The sequence below is a fragment of the Colias croceus genome, chromosome 16 (assembly GCF_905220415.1).
Source record: "Colias croceus chromosome 16, ilColCroc2.1".
Taxonomy (NCBI): domain Eukaryota; kingdom Metazoa; phylum Arthropoda; class Insecta; order Lepidoptera; family Pieridae; genus Colias; species Colias croceus.
Window position 1 is genome coordinate 7483897 of NC_059552.1, and position 27949 is coordinate 7511845.

Genomic DNA, 27949 nt, shown 5'->3' on the forward strand with positions numbered 1-27949 from the left:
ATAGTCTTTGATCTTTGTCTCTACTCTCTACGGGTCTATATGTCAAAACATTTTGATTAAAAAGATGCATTTCTCGAAAGCTAGTAAATAAATTAGAAATTTTACACAATACTTTCGGAAACAATGTCTGGAGGTCTTATAGATAAAGTTTATATAGGCCTAGACAACGCGCCAGCCGCGTTCGATATTAAATCCCGTATTCTCGGGCCAGTAAGTTGATAGTCCATATTCTGACTTACTTTGTACAATAATACGTTAAATCGATGAATACATATCTAATGAAATATTTTTTTGTAGAATGGAACAAATCTCGAATATATTCGTTCAGAAACAGGCGTGTCTGCTGTGTTAAAAAGTGACAAATTCGAACCATTACATCTCGCATTGCAACATACGCGTTCAGAGGCATTGGCAGCTGCTCGCTCTTTAGCGCAGAATCTCATAGAGACGATCCGAGCTGAGCTGGCTCAGTGGAGCGCCGCGCAGGCCGGGGGCCCGCCGCCTGCACTCAACGTCCCTCCCCCAGCGTTAACCACGACTACGGCGCCGCCGCCGATACCCCCGCCTATTGTAACTGTGGCTCTTTCGTCGACGTCTACATTGAACACATCGTCGAACCCTTCAGTCATCCCGCCCGTGGTGAGCGTCGCTCCGTCGACACCATTGATGACAGTCCGACCGCCTACAGTGTTACAGTTACTCCCTCAACAGCAATATGTGCTTAACCAGGAAAATGGCCAGCTAATACCTATTGTTCAGCCAGGAGTTCAAGTTTCGAACACAAACTTTACATCGCTACCTTTGGCACAATCATTAGGTGCCTTACAACAGCACAATTTTGGTCCCACGCAGATTGTGGATATATCCAATATGCAACCGGTGAATGTAACCCAGCTGCGGCTCAGTGGGGTGCCGTCGTCTATGTCAATGATACTGCCAAATGGGTTAACATTCCCACAGGCTACATTCACAGGAGCGGACACTACAGTCTGCTCGGCTACAGCCACGCCAGTTGTGTGTGCCGCTCAGAGCACTAGCTCTTCTCAGAAGATCCTGTATAGTACTGATAAGGGTGATAAGGACATCCGGTACCACATCCAGGGCACAGACATGCAATGGACTGTGCCTGGGTCGCAGACTATGATAATCCCATATCAGCAATTACAAGATCTGACGGGAAATCAAACAGGTCTGACTAATTTGCAGCCCCAGCAATTTGTTTCTGTAAGTATTTTTTCTCAAATTTTGACATTCCATTTTAAGAAATCTCTTTTTTTCGTTCATAATATAATCTGTGTGATAAATCTATACATATAATAAATCTGTAGAAGGGTCAATTCTGTACATTGAAAATATTGAAAAAATAAATAGCAGGGGGTGTTCCTGGATCGATACCAAACCCAAATATTTGATTAAAAAAATTTTTTGTCTGTCTGTCTGTCTGTCCGTCTGTCTGTCTGTCTGTCTGTCTGTCTGTATGTGAAGGCATCACATCAAATTTTTCCGCGCGGACGGAGTCGCGGGCGGAAGCTAGTATGAAAATATAGGTAGACAGTTACTATACCTTCTTTTTTATAATACTTACTATGACTGTATTATTTTTATATTATTAGAATGCCTGCATTCCACACTAACAACATCCAAACCACTTTTACATAAGAACATAAAAACTATTCCTGTGTTAATAATTTAAAAATGATTTCCAGATTGCCCCGGCAAATAGTTTCCAACAAACAACCTTGCCGCTATCGGCAGCTCAGTTGCAGCAATTACAAGCAACTGGGACTATAATGCAGCTAAACCAAAAGGTTTGTTCACTTTTATACAAAATACAATTATTTTGCACTTTTCTTTATTTAAAATAATGTATTTGGGTAAAAATTTTGCGAAAATATTTTTTTTTTTATTAAATTTGACTCTTAAAAAGTCTTTTGTATCAGTATAGTACTGTAAAATTATTTACCATAGGATTTACAACATTTAATCAAAAATTGCATTATGGTAATAATATGTTGTATGTTAAAACTATATTGCAGTTGTTTATTTCAATATATAAATTTTGTTGTTGGGAAAGAATATTTATGCTGTATCATATACATGTAATTTTTGTAACATTTGTAATATAAAAAACAGCGTGTGTGCAGAGCACACGTGACGAGAAGTGAAACTTCTTTAGCAAGATTCAAAGATCCTAAAATCGTCGCGTTTTTCCATGAAGAGAAGTGCCATAACGCGACTTTGAAATTTTACTCTCAACGCGCCTAAAGCAGTTTCACTTCAAAAATATCGATTTATGTAATGATTATGAATTTTCTCAACAGCCCATAGCAAGCAGTGCTCCTCTTATTAACATAATATCGACCGGCCAAGCCTCGTCGCCGCAAATTATATCAGTGAGCAAATGCAATATGTATTCTACCTACATTAGCATTTCCACATACTAATTTTATTTATCTTTTGCTTACTTCTTTTGTTAATTGTTTGCAAATCTATGCTGTCCTTGTTAAATTTAAATTTCTCTCCAGAAATCATTTGTTCATAACTAAATACTTCTTATATTATGTAAAATTATTATAATACTAAATGTTTATTTAAATGATATTGTCAAAGCAATTGTTAACTTATTGGAATAGAGAGACAAAAGATTTATGAATTATTCCAGTTAACAACACAAAGTAAAGCGTATTCATTACCTACTAGCTATTTCCCGCGCCTTCGTTCGTGTGGTCAAAGAAAATCAACATTTGTCATACCTACATAATTATAGCATTTTTTATAACAAAAGAAAATAAAAGACAATAGAGCGTCGTTTATCGGCTTTATTAATTGCCCAGTAATTTTAAAGCGCATTATAAGTACTTCCCATGGAAATTAGAAATTTCATCGCAGTAAAAAGTAGTCTAGCCCCCTAGTTATCTACAAGAAAAAAAATCATATCAAAAAATCACACCGTCGCGACCGAAATCAAAATGGAAAGAAACAGACATATCTTCGCATTTATAATAATAGTAGGGATGATACTTATTTATGCAGCCAAGATCCTTCTAGGATGAAGATAAAGATAAAGATCAGGGTCATTTTTGAAAAGCCCATATTATTTTTATTAATATTGACCCTTTGGACACCTCAGAAATTATGACCAATCCCGCTAATAACTATCTCTCATGCCTTTAATTTCTCACCTAGCTGGTATTTTGGGTTCTGTAGATTAAATGTAATCACAATAAATAATTTACTTTCTCCTATTTTAATTAAAAAATTGTCAATTTTCAGACATCGTCAACAAATACAAAGAATATATCACAAGAGTCGCGCGGTCAAAAAAGATTGTCTGATGGAACGCCGAGTCAGTTACAATTGCGACCTATTGCTCCTGCTGGGTGAGTTCTATCTCATTTCTATTGAAAACTAATTTATTTTCTTTCAGAAGTTTACGAAGCTACATCGACAAATATTGCCACTTCAGAGCAAAATTTGTAAATAACATAACAGCAAAAGCAACGGGTGCATGGATAAATCATCAACTAAAAAAAAAATATGTGCAGAAAATGCATGGTTCTGTATACATAGTTTTATGAGGGTAGATATGAAATATCCTTATCACAGGTTAGAATTTTTTCAAATTATCTCGCTCATTTGGCCTCTCTGTTACGAAGAAGATTTTTACGAGATTCTACGGAAGCCTGGAGTTCAACAAAATAAGTTTTTTTTTATAATATTTCAATATCTGATTTGTCAGCAGTAACATTACTATTATATTAATAATTATTACTGGCTTTTCACCCGCAGCTTCGCCCGCGTAGTCAAAAGAAAAGCCGCATAGTTCCCGTTCCCGTGGAACTTTCTGGATAAAAACTATCCTATGTATTAATCTAAGTCACCCTCTATGTGTGTGCCAATTTCATGAAAATCGGTTCAGCAGTTTTTGCGTGAAGGGTGAACAAACAAACAAACAAACTTTCGCATTTATAATATGGGTAGGATTTAATTACATTTTTGCCTCTAAATGTTTTAAATGGTGTCTAAACGTATGTGTGTATATTGTTTCATATGATGGCACAGGTCGCATAGCCAGGACAAGAACTCTCGAGATTCGCGCTCCTGGACTCCAGTTGCAGGTACATTGAAGATTTCTGCGAAATGTATTACCGAGATTTGTTATTGGATTAAATCTCAATGTTATTTACAGCTCTAAAAATATCTAGAATATTGGAGAAATCCAGCTAAAAATGGATATATACCATAAATAATCCTTGAACTCATCTCGGGCATTTTTCATGTTATTATAATAATTGCCAGTATAATTTTTATGTGTTTTTGTTGTAGATTTATACTTAATAGTTTTTAATAGGAATCCTGCTTCGTAATTTTTTCTTACTTCTATATCTTTTGCATTTATTGTTTTAATATTATTCCCATTTATTTAGCCACGCGATAGAAGGAGATATTTCCAGCCAAAGGAGGAGAAACCCATTGACAACATTGAGCTGCGCATTAGATCTTTTTTATCACAGTGTATTTTCAGGAAAATATTTACCTACAGCATCAATTCTTGTTATCAGGTATAATTGATTTATAGCTCAGCATCTACATAATATTATAAGTTTTTTTTTCTATATACTTGTAAGTAAAAACAGGTACAGGAACGGAAAAGGGTGACCAGCTGCAAAAACACCTATCTAAGAATGATACCACATCGAAGCTTCTGTTCAGAATTAAATTTTGCCCCTTTTCAGAACTTTTCTGTTACGCTTGTGGCATCATCTTAAGTAGAATTGGCGTCACGTGGGAAAACTATTGCATGTATGCTAAATGCAATCTAAATTTATTATTTACTAGAAGAACCACACATTTGACGTGAATTTCCTGTATTCCTACATGCACATTATTGTTATAGCTCTTCTTTTTTTGCTATAGTTTTTTCAACATAAGTATATTTCTGTTTCAGCGCTTTCATCTGCATTTTCTTAATTTGTTGTATACATATCAGCAGTCATCTATAAATGCAACTAAATTGGAAAAACGTCGAGCAATAGAAGTACATAATATACTTATTTGAAAATTTTCGCACTAGTGCTAAAATTATGCGTAATTTATAATTTGCATATTGGCGTTTAATTGCGTAAACATTTTTCAGCAATTGGCAATGTGCGTCATTATTTTTCATATTAAATCACTCTCGTTTGCATTATAGAATTATCCTTAAATCTTTCTTTTTAGATATGCATGTACCTAGTTACTGTTTTACATTTTTTTACTTTTGCTTCTTTAAAATTTTAGCTGTACCGAAAAAATCACATGGCTCTACAACATGTTTTGGCATGTGGCATCGTCCAGCTTAAACAATACAGATAATAACTCAGTATTACATTGGATAAGCTCTTCTTTAAGGAACTATACTTTGCTTTAGCTTTATTCGGCGCGACTCACGAGTTACGACAGGCGATGAGATACAACAAATAGCATCTCTGCGTTAAAGCCTGTGTGCGTTCCGGAGAGCTAGAGATTTTTTCCAGAACATTGCTGTTTCAATAGTATTGGAGCTTTTTAATATTCCTTTTTCAAAATAGCATCTGGGATTATTGCCTGAACCTTCATAGGTAGCCTGTATGCCTGCAGTACAATCAAATATTGTCCGAAGCCGAGAAGCAGTGTTCTTTATAATTTTTACAAGTTATTTTCTTTTACACAAGTTATCCAGCGCTCTTCGACGACGAAACACCTTGAGCTATGCGTAGATTTAAATGTTATTTATTACTCTGTAAATGTAAAAATTTAATGCTGTATTTTCTATAATTAGCTAAAGACAACACTGTGGTCAGCATGGGGATGAAGATCAATCCGGCTCATGGAACCATCATTCATGTGTCTTCCGGTCAGCAAACAAAGTGAGTAGTTTTTTCATATTTGTATAATAATTAAAAGAAATATATTTACAACTAGCTTCCGCCCGCGACTCCGTCCGCGTGGATGTCGGTCTTCGCGTGGATGGTTTATTTCCCCATTTTGAGTAACTCTGACAATGACATCTTATAAATATGTATTGGACCCAAATACGGCTAGGCCTATAATAATACGCAACGTGTTTCGCGGTTCGCGGTTCTACAGAACAACCTCTATGGATAAAACTGAAAAATTAAGATTAATTTTTTTTCTACGTATTTTTCCAGGATAAAAAGTATCCTATTTTACGCCCAGGATAATAAAGTATAATCATACCAAGTTTCATCGAAATCGAACCGGCAGTTTTCACGTGATGTCTTCACATACAGACAGACAGACAGACAGACAGACAAAAATTTTTTTAATCACATATTTGGGTTTGGTATCGATCCAGTAACACCCCCTGCTATTTATTTTTTCAATATATTTAATGTACAGAATTGACCCTTCTACAGATTTATTATATGTATAGATAAGTTGGCTAGTTCTTTTCAACTAAAAAATAGGTTTCACACTATAATTGGCCGTAGATAAGCAAAAAGGATCCAACCCACAACATGACCGAAAATGAGTTAAATATACCAAACTGCTCGTCTAGGTCTATATTTTCGATTAGCAAAAACAATCCAAGTAAAATATGAATATTTTGACGTTAAATTGACACTGGGTACCAACCCACATGTATGGAGAAGCCATATTTTAGTTTCGTAAAAACGATCCATTCTTCTTGGATCATATTGTAAAACGCTCAGTCTAAGAAACTAACACAAAACTAAAATGTTTAAAAAAATCCAAAGCATGTGGATCCTTTTAGATATTTAATTTTTATGATATTATGATGCAATAGATAAATCACTAAAAAGATTCAGAAAGCATGGATCTCTTTTGTTAAACTGAATTTTGTAGAAATGTATACTGGTTTAATAACAAAAACGATTCAGAACATTTGGATAGACTGAATATTATGTATTTAAAGCTTGAGGCGTTAGGCATTTATTAAGTTCACACTCCAAGTAACTTGATCGGGTCACACATCGTTGCCTTTTTATACCGATTTTTCTAAAATAGAAGCACTTTGAAAATACCTGAAAAAATTTACGAAGCTGACGAATATGTCGAAGTAACAAAAAAAAATTACTCGCACAACTATCGATCACGCGCTCATGTGATCTTTATTACCTTCATTCAAGAATTGCCTATAGAAGACTGTAAGGTTTGTTGGGGATATAAATTATTAAGACTAAAATCGATTGTATGCGCACCTCCATCGACTAAACAGTTTAGTCATGTTTAATTCAAGAGGAGAATACAGCTCGACAGATCAGTTTAGTCGATGCAAAAGTTCTATGTATTGGCGGGCTCGAAAGGTAAATCTTCGGAGGTATCTGATAATGATTTTCAATGACTATGGCCAAATGTTAAAGAAAAGCCCAATTAGACGATTTGGAGTCAATCTTTGACTATTTATCTAAATACTGCCTGGATTTCTATAAATCAATCCAAGGGGGCAATCCAAGACTTCATGACGATGTAGATATGGCGATGAACCGGACTTCGCACACGAAGAAGAATAGTAAATCGGATAGAATTAATATGTTTTATATAAATAAAATAATGAAAATAAAAATTGAAAGTTAGTTGTTTTATTTATGAAATTAAAAAAAAATAAGGATCTTAGTAGCAATTAGCTACTTTGAATCGTTTTTGCGAAATGAAAATTCACTTATCATAATTGAAAATAGGTTTTATCAAAAAGGATCCTAACACACATTTAGCTGAATATTTCAAGAAATAAAACTAAATTCAATAAAATTTGTTTGTAAGAATAAAATATACATTGACACACACACTTTTCCTTAAGAAGCAATTAACACAAGCAAGTCTTTATATGAACAAACACAGGTTAAACTTCAAACTTCAATAACTCAAAAGTAACATTTTGTGGGTTGGATCCTTTTTGGTTATCTACGGCCAATTATTGTAAATCATAAAAATTGTCTCCCTATTCAAACATAACATTTAGAATGACTTGAAGAATGTTCTGATAAACTAAATTATTTCTATAAAGTAACATTTTTTTTTTAAATTTATATTTTTCTTTCATAGCGTATCAGCGTCGGGAATAACACACGATGGGATGTACATAAAGCAGATAGACAGAAATTCTATACAAATACAAACAAGCAAAGATGGGCAGAAGCAAGATTTAACCACCAATAAACTACAGACTACCGCTCAAAACGTTCAAATGATAACCGTTCCGCAGGGAATGACTGTACTACAGAACCCAATAAATGTTAATCAAATGCCTACAGTACTTGGCCAGCCGAATAGTCAAGTGTACATGATACCTACAAACCAACAGCATCTTAATCTTCAAAACGCATTACCACCTGGCCTTATTGGCCAGCAAGTTCTACAACCGGGACAAAACGTGACAGTGGTGCAACCGAACCAACTTGGAATGCCCGGAGGTGTACAATACAACATGCCCCTTATGCCCATGAATCTACCTCCGAATTCCCACTTCATGCCAGCAGGCATCAATCTCAATCAACTCTCAGCACAGCAATTAAATGCTGCACTCGCTGGACAGCAGTTAACAAACGCCAACTTGTCGGGAACTATACCCATAGTACAAGCTGCCCCGCCACCCGCTTCGCCATTGGCTGCTAATCAAAACATTCCGGTGTCACAACCGCCACCGATGCAACAAATACTTCCTCAGAACTCGTTTATGACTCCCACATCGCAGTATCCAGGTCTACCACCGCAGTACATAATGCAAGCTAATTCGGGTGCCATTACTATGCCACCATCGAACCCCAACGTTCAATACACGATACCACCGACGCAAGAACAAACCACTCCGGCTCCCAGCAACGGCAATGGACAGACTACTTCCACCGATACCACAGATTCTACGATCGCGACAAACAATCAAACGAACTATATTTCATCATCGTCTCAAGATTCTGGATATGGGTCGTCAATTCAAAGTCAGAGTCAACAAACTTTTACGTCTGAAGGAAATACGACACCAACGGCGTCATTTACATCAACAAACCCGACTGGACAGCAACAGACGTACACGGCCAACGGGACGACCCAGAGTCAAAATTATAATGGAAACCAAACGACTAACCAACCACCTAGCTACCCGGCGAATGGATCGACAGCACAGACTATTAATCCTTCATATGGTACGGGAAACACGCCGATATCGCAGAATACGACGCAAACTAACTTCTCACCGTCGTCTACGCCGATTCCGAATCAGAATTATCCAGCGCCGAGCATGCCTAACGTGGCTTATCCGCCCAATCAGAATCCTTATCCGAACGCGACAGGGCAGAATCTAGCAGCATATGCGGGAAATCAGTATCAATACACGAGTAGACCGTGGTTCAGGCCCAGATATGGCTCGCCGCAGGGCTCCCCCTACGGCCCGGGTGTTCCGCCCCCGAATGGGCCTCCGATGCCAGTTCCGCCTCCGCCGGGAAATTATAATTATTGGCAGGACAGTTGAGATTTGGAGAACATGATCGATACGGACGTTCTTCCGGATTCCTAGCAATTACCCCAACCCGACAATGTGCTTTTGGGCTCGAATGATTTCGTCTTCCTAGGTCCAGTCAATCCCATGGACGGGTTTTATTTCAATGACGCTAATATGGGATTTTAAACAGCGTATGACCATTCATTCGTGAAAGAAGAGCCTAAAGCACAAGTAGGGTTTTCACTGACTATCATTAACATGAACTGTATTCTTAGATAGTTATGTGTTGTGCCTGCGAGAACGTATATGTCTATAGTGTACTGTACAATTGACAGAGACTGCTTTAATAATTAAATTAGAATAAAGTTTACATTTTTAAAATGTATAGGTATAATAATTGTAATATAAAATATATATTATGAATCCAAACATATTTTTTTATTTATTTATTTCGAGTAACAACTTCGTATCGCGATAAATTCAAAAACGGGATTAATTATATACCCATTTTTTTCTGTTTTCATCAATGGATAGCGTGGTTTCCGACAAAGGTTTTATATTATAACTAGCTGCGCTCCGCGGTTTCACCCGCGAGGCTCCGCTTCTGTTGGTCTTAAGCATGATGTTAGCCTATAGCCTTCCTCGATAAATGGCCTATCCAACACCGAAAGAATTTTTAAAATCGGATCAGTAGTTCTTGAGATTAGCGCGTTCAAACAAACAAAGTTCAGCTTTATAATATTAGTATAGATTAAGCTGCTGCTGCTTTTGACGAAAGCTGATAAACTAAAAACTATTTTAAGGCAACCTAAGAAGGCAACTATTATTGAGATAAAACTTTGTTTGACAACCTAAGTAATAATTTTGACAACGCAGTTTTCAAAAAATCTCAAAAAAATGAACTCTGAAAACCGTTATCCTGTAACTGCATCCTTGTTTATGTTGCGTGAAATAAAACAACGCCAAGAAAAAGTCAACAAAGGATATCAGCTATTAAAGAGAAAGGCCGAAGCCCTACGCTTCAAAGGGCGCCAGGCAGCCGCTGAACTAGCTACAGTCCAGGCTTTACTCGGCCATACTTTGAAAGAGGCTTACATTTCTCTTGCAGCTATAAAATTTACTAATGGCGAATCAAATGCGTTAGTTTTAGAAAATGTTGGCCAGGTTAGCTAAAAATCTAAAATATCCTTGATTCATAAGCTTTACAGTTTAGATTTTTGATTGAGAAAGCTATACCTAGCTTTTTAAATAATAGGCAAATTCCTCCCAACCTTAAATAATTAACATCAAGCAAATAAAACATCCATCTTGATCAGATTGTGAATAGGTATTTTGTATAGGTATTAGCTAATATTATTTGAAACTAATAAAAAATCAAATATCAGGCTCAAATCCGTGTTCAACGAGTCCCTGAAAACATATCTGGGGTCCCAACCGTGTCACTCCAAGCTATTGAGGACCACACCGCAGGCGATGCCTTTCGCTATGCAGGTTTAGGTGCTGGCGGTCATCGCACTAGTGAAACGAAACGTGCTTTTCGAGAAGTCACTAAAATCCTTATAAAGTTTGCCTCCTTGAGAAACATTTGCTTACTTTTAGATGAAGCTATTCGTACTACTCTCAGGTATTAAAAAAATCTGATCTTTATAAAATCGCTTTCGACAAAATCAGTTTAAAATATCTATGCACGTTTCAGGAAAGTCAATGGCATAGAAAAAGTGATCTTGCCGAAATTACGCAATACTGAAAATTATATCTTAACTGAAATGGATGAAAGGGTACATAAGTATTTTTTACTATTTCAGGATGACACTAAAATCACTGGTCACCAATATTTAAATTGTTGAGCGCTTGATAAAATGTAATTTATGATGTTAAAAAATGTAGGCAAATTTATTCACAATTTTAATAAATTTTTATTACATTAATTTGTGATCCTAGGAACGTGAAGAATACCACCGTTTGAAAATGGTGAAGGCAAAGAAAAATCTTGGACGCATATTGCCCAAGCCCGTGGAAAGGAAAGTATGCGGAGATTCCAGTGGTAAGATGGAGAACATTTTTATGCTATTGCATAGCTTCTATATTGCATGGCCATGAGCGCGGGGACCGAATCGAGAAATTCCGTAACGAAAAAACCTAACGCTCCCCACTCCGACGGGCTCGGAGGTGTGGCTTGAAGGCATGCTATGCAATAGCCACAGCAATAGCTTTACCGCGGCAGTGCCCGAGTGTCACACGTCTTTTATTTTGTTTTTTTTTTCAGATAAAATTTCTTATAATAGTAATAGTGAATACCATAAATTAATAGGTACTAAAAAATAGACAATTTTCTGAATAATAATTATACCTGTAGACATTTAAAGAAATTTCTATATCTCTTTTCTTTCTTCTCCTTTTTCTGTTTCTTTTTATACTTATATATTTTATTTTTAACCGACTTCTTATATAACTATGTACCTACTTAAGATGTGATCCGTCACGCGCTCGATGGAAGATTGACGATTTTTTTTTTATGTAAACCGAATATGTTGAATATAATAACTAAATGACTGCTTTCCAGATATATCGGAGACACCTTCAGTATCGAGCAGACAGAGCGATTCACTAAAGGATCTTGTAGACGTAAATTCCAAAAGCGGCTTATCAACCACTACGGTTTCTGCTGGTGATTTCAAGCCAGTATGCTATCCTCACTACTGGGATGATGACGACTTATTGTTTTAAACAGTGTAGACTGCAAACTACTTGTTTGAATAATATTTAATTTATGTACAAAATTTGTTCTATGTATGAAGTCGACGTGTTTCATTGGATAAAATAAAAAACGAATTAACATTTGACATGAATTTTATTTCAAAAAACCTACAAAACCCATCCATTATCCAGCCTTTCTTCCATTGGCTTGGTGAAGTACTGGCATCTACGGAATTTTTCTAATATCTCACCCTGAAAATAATAATTTTATTAAGTATCTAAGAGCTAGCGCGCAAGAGCAACTTTTGTCTCCGCAACTATTTTGTCTCTCCCATCAACTCTGTAGGAAGTTACGTCGCTACGTGTGTGCACTTTCTTACTAGCCCATAGAATTGATGAGAAAGACAAAATAGTTGCGGAGACAAAAGTTTCTCTTGCGCGCTAGCTCTTAAAATATGTTATGTTAAAATAATAAATATATTTAAAACTTACTGGGCCAGTCTTTTTCACACTTTCACTGTAATACGTTACAGCACTAGACCCCGTTCCGTACAATGGGTATTTTAAATGCATCTAGGAAACAACATAAGCAATCAGATATGTATATTTTCACATAATATTCCTATTTTTCAAGAAAGAATTGTATGTTTATTTCGATTTATCATTTAAATCAAAAACTATTTGACCTATTTTAAAATACTGGTTATATTTCGCCATTAGCGACATCTATCTCGAGGAACAAGGACTACATTTTTAGTTATCCCGGGTGAAGCCGGGACGTGAATTTTTTTAAAGAATAGTATAGTTGCCAAGACGTACATACATTTTTATCAGCAGTGACTTCAAGATTGCGTGGTTCAAAATTATCTTTTATGAAATTGGATTCATATTCTGTGCAATAATCGGCTATTGGTTGAGACGTTGCTAATTCTTCTATAACTTCATCTAGCATCTGCTCCCAAAAGAAGTCTTTCAACATGCGCTTTCGAATGCCTATGAAATAACAACAAATCTTACATTATTATGATACAGGTATCTACGTTTGCCATATATTTTCAAAGTTTTCTTTTTACCTTCACTATGTGGAGCTTTTTTAGGCACACCGAAGCTATTGCGCATTTCACTACCCTTAGCTGGGACATCTCGACCGTCCTGAAGAATCCAGGGTCGGCTAAAATTTTTACCCTTTCCGTATGCTGTGGGTTCTATTGGAGCTTTTGGATGCAACTTAATTCGTTCTAAGGGTCTTAATTTTATTTCTCTCTCTTCATCTGGTGGGTCCGGTAAATTGACTTGAACTTCTTCATTTATAGTATCAGATTCCATTTTATGTACAACTTTAATAGAAATTTATTTATCAAAATTTGTTTATTCGTTGCTTAGCAAAATAGGACGGATGTTTGATTACGGTTTGAAGTAAGAAGGAATTAAAATCAAAGAGTATATAGATATTTATTTTTGAAAGCATATTAATCTAAATAGAGAAATAGTATTACATGTAGAAATACTGGAGACAGTCTCCCCGTGACCACGCTCGCTGTAAAGTGTTCGAAACGTCGGGAAAATAATAGAATGAATAAATCGCGTTTAAAATCCGTTAAAAAGTCTTTAATTTCTAAATGTATAATACTCGCGTAAAATCAAACCCTAGAAAATACTAGTATTACATGTATCTAGACTATTTCAAGGATTATTCCTTGATTATTTTGATAGATTCGGTCGAGCCAATAAGCATGTATCTAGACACTAATTCGGAGATTAAAAAGGTTTGCCTTTACTTTGTGGTATTGCTCTTGACAGCAGTTGACTCTTGTCAATGGCCATCACAACAAATTTGACAGTTTACAGATGATTTTCTGTCGAAATTAAAAAGCCAAAAAATGGCTGAGGCTTGCCAAATAGCTCGAAAACAGGACTTGCCTCCTCCAGGGGGATATAAGTCGATTCCCTTTAAAAGAGTCCCGGCAAAATCATACTTTAGCGGTAAGTATGACAGTCCTATCAGAAAATATTGGGGTATTATTATGTAATAATATAGGTTATGTTTCAGATAAAATTTTATTTTTTTGCACTTGTCCGCTATAATATTTTCTAAATGACAGTATTAATACCTACCCGGTTTTTGATAATTTACTTTTATAGTCTAGTCAATACAATACAATGAAATATATGAAATACAATGAAATACAAATTTGAAATAAAGTTTTCACTCCCAATCTAAAATTATGCATGTTTAAATTTGGCCCTACAATTTCAGGCTTCACATGGTTCGCTGGGTATCTTGGTGTGACGGCAGTGTCTGCATATCTATACTATTTGAACTCCAAAAAGGTTGATAAGAACAGAATAGAGATGCGTTCTGCTAAGATGGCTATTTACCCAATGATGTTGGCGGAAAGGGACCGCGAATATCTGAAACAATTGCGCAGAAACCGCGACGCGGAGGCCGAGCTTATGCGCGACGTTCCTGGATGGGAGGTAATTACTTATAATCAACTAGCTTTCCGCCCGCGGCTTCGCCTGCGTTTTCAAAGAAAAACCCGCATAGTTCCCGTTCCCGAGGGATTTCCGGGATAAAACCTATCCTATCTCTCAAGTTGGATCGAACTGCACATGGTGTGCGAATTTTATTATAATCGGTTAAGTGGTTTAGGAGTCCATTGAGGACAAACATTGTGACACGAGATTTATATATATTAAGATTACTAGCTCCAAGCTGCAGCACTTTAAAACTCAAATAATAAGTGCTAGCTTTTGCATTCAACTAGATTATATATTAATGCCGAAATGCATTAGATACACAATATAGATAGTACCTTATTAAATCATTATATTTAATGGCACAAACTCCTATCATATGATCATTGTGTAGAGTAAAAAATAACAAAAATAATACAATTTATTTGCATCAATAATAACATGAATAAAGATATGGGCTATAGAGCAGACACAACAACAAATTCCGAAATTCTTCATTATCATGCTTTTATTAACTTTACTTGTATGTTTGTGTGTAACTGACTTCTTTACAATTTTGACCTACTTGCAGGATATACATTTAATTCAAACATTGTACAATAATTTCATTTTTTTTATTCTACTTAACATGAATTTAATATACCTCAAGTAAAATTTAGCTTACCTATAATTAATTATGTAATGTCTCCATTTTCAGGTCGGCACCTACTACGGTGAGCGCATCTACAAGCTAGTACCCCCCGATGCACTGGTCGAACCTATCTTCCATGAATACTACGCCCACACCGAACCGTCCGCGTGGTACAAGAGAGCCGAAATGAACTTCTGGGCTTAAATATAATATGCCTGTTCTTCTGCTATTGTGTAAAAATCAACTGTGAAAGTTCGGATATATAACTTTCGAAGTTATAAAGATTAATGTTATGATATAATAATGTTCGCTGTAATAGTAAGAAGTTCAGGAATATTTATTGTAGTTGCTTGAATTAAAAGTTATATTAGGAAAATTGCTTTTTATTTCAGTACAAACCCATTATCATGTAAAAGCTTTTCCCATTCTTTTCTGAGATTTTTCAACTATTTTTGTAAAGGAGCTCATATACCTAATGCCGGGTACAGACTGGTGAAACGTAACATGCAATGAAAGAATTCACCGTACACATTGCTGCAATGTATCACGCAAGGTAACACACTTTGTAACAATTTCTCATAGTTTGGACGTCTTGCGCACGCGAATTGTGCATTACACGCGCATGCTAGGAGCATTACAAGCCGCGCGCGGAGCGATCCGTGATTTGTCGGTTTTTCGACGAACACAAAGGGGCAAGGAACACGCCTACGGGAGGTTCGTAGTGAATGCGCGTGAGCGCGCTATGCGTCCACACTTGCAGCGAACATGCAATGAAAGGCAGAATGATATTTCATGTTACGTTTCACGGTTCACCAGTCTGTACCCGGCATAATACTATTGATAATTATTGCTATACATTTGTAAATTTTGACAGAAAGAATAAGACAATCTTAATGTGGTACCTACTGCAGTTAGGCTTGTTAAAAATTTTGAATTATTTTTTAACTGGTTTCATAAATTTTATTTATTGTATCACTACATAGTATAAAACAAAGTCGCTTTCTCTGTCCCTATTTCCCTATGTCCTTTTGTATGCTCAAATGCGGTTTTTTTTTAATTAAATTACTGTTATATTGTTATATAAGGTTATATACTGTTCTAGTTCTAGCTTGGGGCGTTTACGCCGTGAATTGAACCTGACTGGCAAATATTATGATCGCAATAACCAGTCATAGTTTATTACGGAATAATATGAATTTGCCAGTCAGTTTAATTCACGGCGTGAACTTTCTGTAAAAAAGAGGTCATAATACGGCCCCAGATTGAGTTTCTCCAAACAATTATGATGAATACTTATGGTTATAAATTATAATGAATAAAACAATCTGATTATATTCATATTACCTTTAATTCACATTTATTTCTTATAAAATTACAATAGTAACATAACCGGTAACAAAAAATAAAATATAAAAACAAAAAATTGAGACCAACAATTTTTAAATCAAACTTAAATTATACTTGTCAGTTTATAAAAAAAAATTAAAAATCAATAATCTAAGAGCCCACGGCGGCCAGACTTTCCTTTCTTTAGGAAATTTGAAAGTTTCTCTGTATATGTCTCCGATACAGATAAGAACGACTAGCGATTATCAAGTCTGGGTTGTGGTTACTTTGGCAGGAAACAGGTAGTAAAGGTGTATAAAATTGTACCTAACTTTCATTATACTTTAAAAGCTAAATTTTATATATGTTACTTGGAGACGTATAAAAAGATGTTACCTCAAGAGCCGGACAGTTTTCATGGTTCTAACATCTTGCCAGACCAATTTAAAAAATAACTAACATATCATCAAATTAACGTTACTACCTAAAAGTATCAAATACGAAATCAAATACGTTAATTTGATGATAAGTTAGTTATTTTTTAAATGGGTCTGGCAAGATGTAAGAACCATGAAAACTGTCCGGCTCTTGAGGTCTTGCTCTATCTTTTTATACGTCCCCAAGTAACATATATAAAATTTAGCTTTTGAAGTATAATGAAAGTTAGGTACAATTTTATACACCTTTACTACCTGTTTCCTGCCAAAGTAACCACAACCCAGACTTGATAATCGGTAGTCGTCATTATCTGTATCGGAGACATATACAGAGAAACTTTCAACTTTCCTAAAGAAAGGAAAGTCTCGCCGTCGTGGGCTCTTGATCTACAATGTTTTATCTACGTAGTTATATACTTTATAGTAATAATGTCTTTGTTTTTTAAATCTAAGTTGCATAAATGTTTAATTCTTAGTAGTGTTTTAATATAATATTGATATTCTAAAAATGAGGGTAGTGTCACAAAAATAAGTTAAGATTAGATAGAGCTGAGTATTTTTTATGGATACTTAAAAAACATTGAGCATAATATGTATAACAACATAAACAGCAATATGAAATTGAAACTGAAAGCATCTTAATCCTACTCTTATAAATTTTTAAAATGTTTCTCTACGTTCATTACAGGTAATTTTAATGAAATTGAGCAAACATACATAATTTTCACATTCAGTAAATCAGAAACGAAATTATCAACTTACCACTAAAACTCCTAACTTATTTTCACGACACACCGTGTATATAATAGACACCGAGACTAACACCAATCAATATTGAAATCAAATTACAACCCTACATACCAAAAAACTCCAGGGAGCACATGGCTAGTCCAAAAAAAAATTTTTTTTCTCGTTTTTTATAATTTTTTCACCTACTTGCATTTTTTGATGATAATTTTCGGCTTGAGCTTGACCGTTCGTAGCTTGTGCATGTGTTTCATCACAAAGAACATTCCGGGGAAAGCCAGGATCAAAAGATACAACCTCATGAATGAAGGCATGTGGAATGCGAAATTCCATTCATTTGGTAGGGATACTGTGAAACGGCCGGTTTCTTCGAAGTAGGGAAGGTTGCGAAGAATGACAATTGCCTCGCAGAGAATGCCCAATGGGTACAAGGGGATCCACATGGAGTAGCGCAGCCAGGTGAGGAAATAGAAGTTCTTGTTGTACAGCTGCGCTATGTAGAACGGGTATCTGGGAAACAAAAACATTGTTAGGTTAAGAATCTTAAAAATATGTATTTTCTGATAGAACATAAATTATTGAGAATTTGTCTACTTGTCTAAGAAAAGAATAGTTCAGGATACATCGCCCATTTTTGCAAGTGACTACTATCAAGCTAATTTCCGTTTGTAGCTTTATTTTGATGAGACGCCCAATAGTTTCGTGTACGAAAGTCTCGATTGTGGTAGCTAACAGAGATAACAAGGATAAAAAATTTTGATTTGATGGTTCTCAAATATTTATTACTAACTGAATTTTTTTTGTTCAATCTCAAGATAATAACCTAAATTATTCGAAAAAATATTTGTCCTACAAAATCTATGGTTTGTTCAAAGAGGCCCTTTCCAAAGTGTATCGATAACGAGGTCATCATAAATGATTACTAACAAGCTGATTTTTTTGTTTTCACTTAGTTAATGTTTCTATAATTCAACAGACATATTGTCCTACAAATTGCGTAATAAATATTTGAGAACCATCAAATCAAAAAATGTTATCCTTGTTATCTCTGTTAGCTACCACAATCGAGAGTTTCGTACACGAAATTATTCGGCATCTCATCAAAATAAAGCTACAAACGGAAAATCAGCTTGATAGTAGTCACTTGCAAAAATGGACGATGTATCCTGAACTAGAAGGTTGTCCGAAATAAAAATGTTGAATAAAATGTATGAAACTAATGTATTGCGCATTTATTCCGTACAACACTAGTTGACAAGGGACTTTCAAATTTCTTAATTATTTCACTACATTATAATTTACATATTTATTTATGATCCACTATTTTATGAAACTTATCATTTTATCCTGACGGTAATGATGGCTAGGAATCAATAGCTGGAGATTGACAATCATAAAAAAAAACATATTTTTAAAAGTTTTTTTTATTCCCTCTTAAAAAGAATCCAGCTCATATACCTGACGACTTCAATGAGGCTCCACATAGCAAACAGGTAGAACACCACAGGTTTGGTCTGCATTCTTGGCTCCGACTCTATCATGGCGAACAGCACGAACGCGCGACCGCCTATTTGTAGGAACGCTACTAGTGGACTACCCTGGAGTGCGAAAAAATAAGTTTAACCTTTAAATAATAATAAATAGCCTTCTTTTTCCACATTACAATTATATGAGATTGTGGTCAAGAGCTCCTTCATATTCACAATAAAAAATATACAATATTTTTTTTTTTACGTTTACTTTATTGACATTACAATACCCATTTTATAGTTATTAAATGACTAACACGCATTCTTTTGTTAGTCTTAGTTGAACTTTTGTAACTGAAAAATTTGTTACCAACTAAACTCTACCCCCGTAATAATTTAACAAATAAATTTCTAAAAACACTCGCAACCCCCACTAACTAAAAAAAACCCACTCACCTTAGTATAACCGAATAGCGGGTGCATGACCTCCAGGAACATCATCAGTTGCAGGAACTTCATCGCTGAACCCACGTGTTCATACGTATCCGGTACGGAGTCATATTCCAATTTCGCGTATCGCACCCCCATTACGCTTAGAACGTAAGTGAAACCGATGAATTGAAACAGGTTGTATATAATGAGGTACACCTTCTTGTAGTCTTCTGTAATTGCCGGAGTCATTTCTAAAGGATAGATAGATAATTGTGGTAGTATCGAGCCCAAGGGGTCGATAGGAATAAAAGGGGTTCGTGATAATTTTGGGGATTCGTGAGAAAATATTTGACTTAACTTCTTACAAATGGTATTCAGATTCAAAACTAAATTATTTTTGTTATTATTCCAATAAGAGTTGAGATGAAGACGAAGTTGTTCTGGGATAATGAAATTATTTTGAGTAAATAAACTTCCTTATATACAATATACATATTAAGTTAAAAAAAAACATAATTTTATGTCGTTTTTATTATTATTATATTTTGTTTCCGTAAGACAACTGGTTTTATTTAATAATAAAAAATCTGGTTTAAAAGATCAGTATTGCAGCAGGTAGCCTGTATGTTATGAAAAGAGCAATTGAAGTGTAATATGATTTACACTTAAATTGTTCTTAAACATAGCTTAGAAATAATTGTTCATAAATTTTACTGGGGACTATAAAAATTAGATAGACAGCTCACAAGATACTAACAGTTTTTAGGTTTAATTTATAAATATCCCGTGGACGAAACATATATGGATTTATCAAAATAATATAATTAAGTTTGATAATACGTATTATCATGATATGAAATTATATTTCTTATGAAATTAATTATATTTCGCAATAAAAGGTGGCCTATGTTCTTTCTCAGGGTCTAAAGATTGTCTGTGCCAAATTTCATCAAAATCGGTCCAGTAGTTTATGCGTGAAAACCATACATACATACATACATACATAATTACAAACCTTTCCTCTTTATAATATGTATTAGTATAGACTAATTAGTATTCGTAACACCGCACCGGGAACGTTTAAAAAATATCGTGTTCATAAATTAAAGATAAATGAATAAATTAATATTTTCTTTTATATTGACATTGAATCTTAGGAAAATGATAAAAATCTTGTATGTATTCCCAAACGAAAATATCTTACTCGACACTTCCGCATTTTCACGAGATGTCTCCATATTAATTCTTCAATACAGAACTTCACTCAAATGTTACATAAAAACACTTAATAAAATCACCGAAACTATTATCTATTATCTAATTCCTCAATAATTTACTGATAAAGAAACAGATAAACAGAATATTGAACCGAAATCTTGTACTGTCGAAACGACGAAATTTTTTGTGTAATTATACCTAAGGTAAACAACAACTTTATATAATATCTCAATACTCTATTATATTTTTTTATAAAAATTACTAAAATAGTACATAATATTTTGTTTCTTTCTTCCTTATCTCAAATAATATGTATGTGAAAGGGACAAAACATTGATTAAGTTAATCGATTTATATTATTATTTATTTTTGTAAGAGGCAAATATGTATATGTAATAATTATTATATTTATTTTAAATTTAAATGACCTTTTGCAAGATTTCCATACGCTTAGTTAAATTGATATTTGCGCAAAGGAGAGTGTGTTCGAAAATAATTGCATTTTGCACGCCTCATAAGCGAAGCGTTGTGGTGGGTACTACTGTCACTTCGCGCAAAACATCTGATTTTTCAAACTTAAAATGTCTTTATGTATCATACATTGCACTTGTAAGATAATACATACACACACATATTAAGAAAAAACACTATTTTTAACATTCATGATATTTTTGATGTCATTTTTGTTATTTAAACTAGTTAAAAAACAGTTTAAAAAAGTTCTGTCTTGGACGTCCGTGTGTCTGTATGTGCGGAGGATTTTCTTGTTAATACGATAGCGACCGAAATACTTTACTAATCGAGTCTTTTTTTTCTCTTACGCTTGAGTATGCTCAGGAATAGAACCCTTTCATTTTTCAGGGTCTGATTCGATGTGGTTTAATTGTTATTAAATAAACAAAAAAAAAATATCGACTGTTCTCCATAATTTTAGTATATCTATACAGGGTTACAGGTAAAGTCGATGTAGATCCGTTAAGGGCATGTAGTACACATCATTTCTGAATGATTTCACTATGTAACCTCCCATCCTAAACTTAACCGTTTTCGAGATATTCGAGTTTTAATTTTTTTTTATGAAAATGCCCAATTTTTCGGCTATTCAATTGAATATTTTGAATTTTTTTGACTCTTATGATTATTTTTTTGGTTTTTTACATGAAGAATGAGACGCTTAATTACCTCAATGACTAAAATTGCACGTAAGTTAACTAAATAGGTCATAGTAGACGATCGAAACTTAAGAAAATAAGTACAAATTATAAAAATATATTTTTCTTTTCTGGATATCTCAAAAAATTATTATGGCACTTGCTCTGCAGATGTGCTTAAAAACATCTACATTTTTTTTATAATTTGTACTTATTTTCTTAAGTTTCGATCGTCTACAATGACCTATTTAGTTAACTTACGTGCAATTTTAGTCATTGAGGTAATTAAGCATCTCATTCTTCATGTAAAAAACCAAAAAAATAATCATAAGAGTCAAAAAAATTCAAAATATTCAATTGAATAGCCGAAAAATTGGGCATTTTCATAAAAAAAAATTAAAACTCGAATATCTCAAAAACGGTTAAGTTTAGGATGGGAGGTTATTTAGTGAAATCATTCAGAAATGATGTGTACTACATGCCCTTAACGGATCTACATCGACTTTTCCTGTAACCCTGTATATATTCTTTATTTTTTTTTATATTTATAGTGTACTCAAAATTCACCATTATAAACTCGATTCTTTATACTATAAGCCAAGGTTTAAAAAAATAAGTTGGTAGTCAGTCCCTTAAACCTGCGCAGTTTCACATCTAGGTGGGGCCACAAGAAAAATAGCTCAATTATTACGGTACCGCTTTCTTTACTTTTCCAACTGTTTTATTTTATTTCTTTTTTATATTTATAGTGTACTCTTTATAAATAATCAATTTTATTGTAAAGGACGAGATTATGAGGCGTGCACTTTTGGATTTTCCAAACTATTTATGTTTATGGGGGTTTAAAAGGCATTTTCTAAATAATTTATTTTAGAAAAATTACGCACTTTACAATATACAGGGTGTAATCGTTAAGTGTGCACAGGCGATTATTCCGTAACTATTACAGATATCAAAAAACTTTAAACTGATATCGAAAGAATTTAACCTAATGAGTAAAATGGCCATAATAAATTTTTAAAAATAAAACGAGAAATATCTAAAAAATTAACTTGAAACCCTCCCATACATTTTGTATGAGATACGAATATCCCATGTACATGGGTTGATCCAAAAGTAATGATAATCAATATTAAACAAGGTCATTACAGTTATAATAATTATGTAGTTCTCTAGATAGTCTTTTAACTAGAAAATATACTTCAATATTTTTTTTCCTAAACTTAAAAAAAAAACTTTGACTTCATCCACAAAAACTCCTTCACGCGGCCATCACTTCGCTGTCGTCTTAAAATAATTTATTGCTAAGAAAGTGTTTCTTGTGCCGAGGAAAGAGATAAAAGTAAACAGGAGCTAGATCTAAAAAATAGGGTAGGTGTTCAAGCATTTGGAATGCCGATTTTTTAATGGCAGCCATCGCACCTGACGCTTTGTGATCTGGTGCGTTGTCTTGGTGAAACAGCGTTCAGGTCCGCAGTTTGCCATGTCTCTTTTCCTTACTAACCTACCGCAATCTTTTAATTTGGTCTGTTTAGTAAGAGCCCAATAAAGTGGCTACCTTTTTAAAATATTCTTTGCTAAAATTGCTTTAATCTAACCTACCTACTGATTTTCACTTTGAATTTCTTCATCGTCACTTTGGAAGCTCGCATCCAGGACATTGATTGTTTTTTGGTTTCAGCATAAACATGGTGAACTCGGGTAACGTCCATGATCACAAAACGTGACAAAAAATTATCCTGATATCATTAAAAATTTAGAAATTTACCCTCTACATGTCGAATCGTTGTTTCTTCTTTTCGTCGGGAAACATTCTGGCACGCACGGTTCACATTCAAATTAATGTAAATAATTGGAAACGTGGCCTGTTGATATGATTTTTTTGTGATTACTAAGTGAATACATGAGCAAGCAAAAAACATTTATTTTATATTTTTATGTGCACAGGAAATACCCAATTATCATTACTTTTGGATCAACCTAGTACATTTAATATGAAAGATTTTAGCTTTTTCTTTCTTTTTTTGGTTTTCTGCTTTAATTACTTCGCAAATTTGAAGGGAAGTTCATTTAGAAACTGTAAATAGAGCTCCTCATTGTATTGCACAATGAGGACATCACTTCGAAAATCTGCTATGAATACAAAATGTATGGGAAATAAAATGTATGGGAGCGTTTAATGTAACATTTTTGGATATTTCTCGTTTTATTTTTAAAAATTTATTATGGCCATTTTACTCATTAGGTTAAGTACTTTCGATATCAGTTTAAAGTTTTTTGGTATCTGCAATAGTTACGGAATAATCGCTTGTGCACACTTAACGATTACACCCTGTATATTACAATATGGCATAATTCTTTTATTTTTGGACTAGATGGCGTTGTGTCAATTGGTGTGTTGTCACAATTTTTTTAAAGAAGTTAAAAATCGAAGTAAAAATCTCGCCTCGTGGGATTCGAACCCGCGCCTGCTTGCGTTATCCTTAAAAAAATCTCATTTGAATGCTACAAACTAAATATTAAAATAACAAACCTTTCCTATAACCTAGCTCCTCTTTGTGCACCTGATCGTACATCCCGGGATAGTCTTTCATCACATCGCGGGTTTCTTCCTCGCTAGGTTCCTCAAGGTCGTCTTCCGTTTTCCATAGATCAAAGTTTATCTATATGAATAAAATATTCTGTTAGTAAACGAACAGGTGCAACTAAATATATGGTAAAATGTTATATAAAAAAAAACATCCCTATTATGGATTTTCAATGGTGCATAGTTTAGCATGTTCACTTACTGCAGTCATCACATTTTTAAAACAAGTCAATAAGCCTTCCTCAATATCTGTCTGTCTGTTTGCGATAAGCTCAAAAACTACTGTATCAATTTTCACTCTGGATATCATGATGCTCAGTGCCGGTGTAAGGGCCACTGACACCCCGGGCGAAAATATTGTGGCGCTTCAGGTATTCTGAAAGTTTGCACCAGGAGAGGCAAGAGACTCCCCCTAAAACCGGCACTGATGATGCTCGAAGAATGTTTTGTGCATACAATGCGGCATAAGCCGCGAGCGAAAAGCTAGTTTACAATATTTACCTTTAGCCATGCTGGTTTCTGTGGTTGTGCAGTAAGTCTTGGCCACCAGACCTGCTCCTCCTTTTGGAGTAACACTTCAATTCTGTTTTCATACACTTTGACCGTTGTGTTTTGTTCACCATCTTTATCCTATGACAAAGAAAATATGTATAAATAAATTAAAATGTATAGTTATGTTGCCTTTTCATTATTGTTATAAATCAACCATCAACTCATGTGTATAAAGATAAAATCAGTTTTATTAAATTTTTGTATGAATGTGATCTTTACACACTATCTATACTAATATTATAAAGCAGAAGAGTTTGTTTGTTTGAACATGCAAATCTCAGGAACTACGGTCCAATTTGAAAAAATTCATTCGGTGTTAGATAGCCTATTTATTGAGGATATATCATCACACTAAGACTAACAGAAGCGGATTTTACTAAATGCATATGGATTTATACACTGTTTATACACCTTGAAGAAGTAATTTTTAAAATTTTTGTCTGTATGTTTGTTCTGGCTAATCTCAGGAATGACTGGACCGATTTTGTCAGGACTTTCACTGACACATAATTGTTGTTATTAGGAGTAACTTAAGCTGGTTTTTATACTAATAATTCTAATATTCCTGGAACTTTAGAATTAAAAGGATAAACACATTCACACATGCAGGTGAAACCACAGTGTGCAGCTAGTATTTCGTTACATCGGTGAAGCCCTTACGGAGTTTACGGACACTGTTACTTGTATATAATATGTTACTAGCTTACCGCCGGCGGCTTCACCCCCTTTGTCTAAAACCTAATAAAGTATATACTAAAACCTTCATCTTGAAATACTCTATCTAATAAAAAAAAACTGCATCAAAATCCATTGCGTAGTTTGAAAGAATAAAAACGGACATAGGGACAGAGAAAGCGACTTTGTTTTATACTATGTAGTGATACATATCAATGTATATCTTCATAAATAATTTATTCTGACATCACTAAATACAAATCGACAATGCAAATGATATGAGAGACCATAAATAATATGTTAAATAAGATGGTAATGAAGTATTTTTGTATTAAACAAACAGACAATGCATAATAATTATTCTATTAACCTTTGCCCTATCACATTAGCACATTACTTATACTATTTTTGGATAAATTTAAATATGGAGATAATCTTATCTCTGCTTTCATTTCTTAATGATGGTGCAAAAAGAATACTTGTACAGTTATAGGTAGGTAGGTAAGTATTAGAAAAAAAAACATTTTCTAAGTACACTATTACTGTAAGTTCAAATAATTATTTTGAGAGTATTGTATGTACCTTTACAGTTGACTCCATATAAATATACATATTTTCAAGTTTCAGTTCAATTACCTACCAGTTGTTGATGCAATGATATTCAAATATCATAAAATAAATAAGTTAATCACAAACAGTCACAAATCAAGTCTTAATAAATTAACACTAGCTTTTCTGACTGACCACTTTAGCAGTGAATATACATTTTATGGTGAATGGTGATACATATTCAAAGAATATCTATACACACAACACTTTTTATTTTATATAATTAAATCTTATCTTGGTAAAAGTCTGTTATTTCTCAGACACAAGTACAGATTTTAGTAAGTATTTAAAATTTTCATTTTTTGAAAACATTCTAGAATATTCCACATGCCCCTGAGTTGTTTCTTTTTTAACTTACCGGTTTAATTGGGGAATACAGATCCAAACTGAATTCGTATTTACATATCCCGTGCGCACCGACCCCTTGAGCTGCGAGCCTTATTTTGTTGTCAATCACTTCTACATCGGGATCTTCGGCATTCCGCAAATCAATTTTTAGTGAAACTTGTTTTGGTGTTTGAGCCCAATAAACGAATGGACTTGGGACTACCATTTTTATTTATTATTTTTATGTTGTTTAATGGCTGTTCAACGCAACGGTGAGAACTTTCTTTTCAAGAGAGATGTTCGCACTCAATTCATAATATTAAATTAGAAATAGTGTGCATAATTTTACATCGCACTAGTTATTTATTTTCGTCTACTACTACAGCAGTACAGCTACCCTTCCAATCACGAAATTCACGAATACGTGCTATTAGATTATAGCATACATTTAAAATAATACCTTTTAAACTTTAAAGGTAATGATTATTTTAAACTCCTTTACAAATTAAAATTTACTTGACACTTCAAGGTTCATTATATTTTGTCAATATGACAATATCAATAAAATCAATGTGGATGTCATCTGTCACTATCCTTGGAACCGCCGAGGCCGTACTTGGGCCGCACCATGGATGCACAGAGCAAGTAATATAGGACATGGATGGAGAACCCTCAGAACAACGAATCACAGATTAGGTATTAGTCAGAGTGGAGAACCGTCTACCTACCGTCTACCGCACACATCGCACACGTAGGAAATCATACATAACTTAATACATAAGTACACAGCATATAAGTATAATTTAGAGCTATGTATTAAATAAAAAGAATTGAAGAATGAATTCAAAATATATATTTCCTTGATAGAGTATTAGTATAAATAATATAATATAATGAATTATGATCATGAATATTTACGTTAGGGTCGTTCTTTTTTAAAGTTCCATAATCTTAAAATAAAAATATGCGGTATACTCAGTAGGGATGCAAAGAGAATACAATTACGCAGGGAGGGACATCAGTAAACATAAAAATATATATCTGCCAGCAATAGATGAGCAAAAGATCCACCACAGGCACAGCAAGCGTCGGAGAAAAAGGAATAAAAAGTAAACACCTAAAAACAATTTTTTACATAATTTAATTATTTTATATTTTAAGTACCGGAACT

At 34.2% G+C, this 27949-nt stretch overlaps 5 protein-coding genes across 7 annotated transcripts; 3 read left to right on the top strand and 2 right to left on the bottom strand.

Annotated features, from left to right (window-relative positions):
- Positions 1-33: 33 nt before the first annotated feature.
- Positions 34-9873, top strand: LOC123698454 (uncharacterized protein PB18E9.04c-like). Of its 2 annotated transcripts, XM_045645082.1 has the most exons (8): positions 34-210; positions 298-1224; positions 1707-1808; positions 2322-2393; positions 3274-3380; positions 4063-4118; positions 5801-5888; positions 8050-9873. In XM_045645082.1, exons 1-8 carry the CDS (start codon positions 124-126, stop codon positions 9470-9472), a joined length of 2862 nt encoding a protein of 953 aa, XP_045501038.1. In that variant the 5' UTR covers positions 34-123; the 3' UTR covers positions 9473-9873. The 2 variants fall into 2 exon arrangements, with proteins under 2 accessions (XP_045501038.1, XP_045501039.1); XM_045645083.1 differs by lacking the exon at positions 2322-2393.
- A 440-nt stretch (positions 9874-10313) lies between these two features.
- LOC123698522 (V-type proton ATPase subunit D 1-like) lies at positions 10314-12283 on the top strand. Its single transcript, XM_045645177.1, has 5 exons — positions 10314-10606; positions 10828-11066; positions 11139-11220; positions 11384-11486; positions 12006-12283. The coding sequence occupies exons 1-5, from the start codon at positions 10340-10342 to the stop codon at positions 12167-12169; spliced, it is 855 nt and encodes a 284-aa protein (XP_045501133.1). The 5' UTR covers positions 10314-10339; the 3' UTR covers positions 12170-12283.
- Positions 12275-13542, bottom strand: LOC123698523. Its single transcript, XM_045645178.1, has 4 exons — positions 13213-13542; positions 12963-13132; positions 12632-12712; positions 12275-12391 (listed from the first exon to the last, which is right to left on the bottom strand). The coding sequence occupies exons 1-4, from the start codon at positions 13463-13465 to the stop codon at positions 12308-12310; spliced, it is 588 nt and encodes a 195-aa protein (XP_045501134.1). The 5' UTR covers positions 13466-13542; the 3' UTR covers positions 12275-12307.
- A 408-nt stretch (positions 13543-13950) lies between these two features.
- Positions 13951-15624, top strand: LOC123698655 (NADH dehydrogenase [ubiquinone] 1 alpha subcomplex subunit 13). The gene is made up of 3 exons (XM_045645393.1): positions 13951-14122; positions 14397-14617; positions 15315-15624. Exons 1-3 carry the CDS (start codon positions 14020-14022, stop codon positions 15450-15452), a joined length of 462 nt encoding a protein of 153 aa, XP_045501349.1. The 5' UTR covers positions 13951-14019; the 3' UTR covers positions 15453-15624.
- A 1019-nt stretch (positions 15625-16643) lies between these two features.
- On the bottom strand, positions 16644-27275 carry LOC123698351 (very-long-chain (3R)-3-hydroxyacyl-CoA dehydratase). Of its 2 annotated transcripts, none has more exons than XM_045644952.1 (6): positions 26810-27275; positions 25117-25245; positions 24562-24691; positions 19684-19889; positions 19217-19356; positions 16644-18268 (listed from the first exon to the last, which is right to left on the bottom strand). In XM_045644952.1, the coding sequence occupies exons 1-6, from the start codon at positions 27002-27004 to the stop codon at positions 17944-17946; spliced, it is 1125 nt and encodes a 374-aa protein (XP_045500908.1). In that variant the 5' UTR covers positions 27005-27275; the 3' UTR covers positions 16644-17943. The 2 variants fall into 2 exon arrangements, with proteins under 2 accessions (XP_045500908.1, XP_045500907.1); XM_045644951.1 differs by having other exon boundaries at positions 19684-19910; positions 26810-27274.
- Positions 27276-27949: the final 674 nt, after the last annotated feature.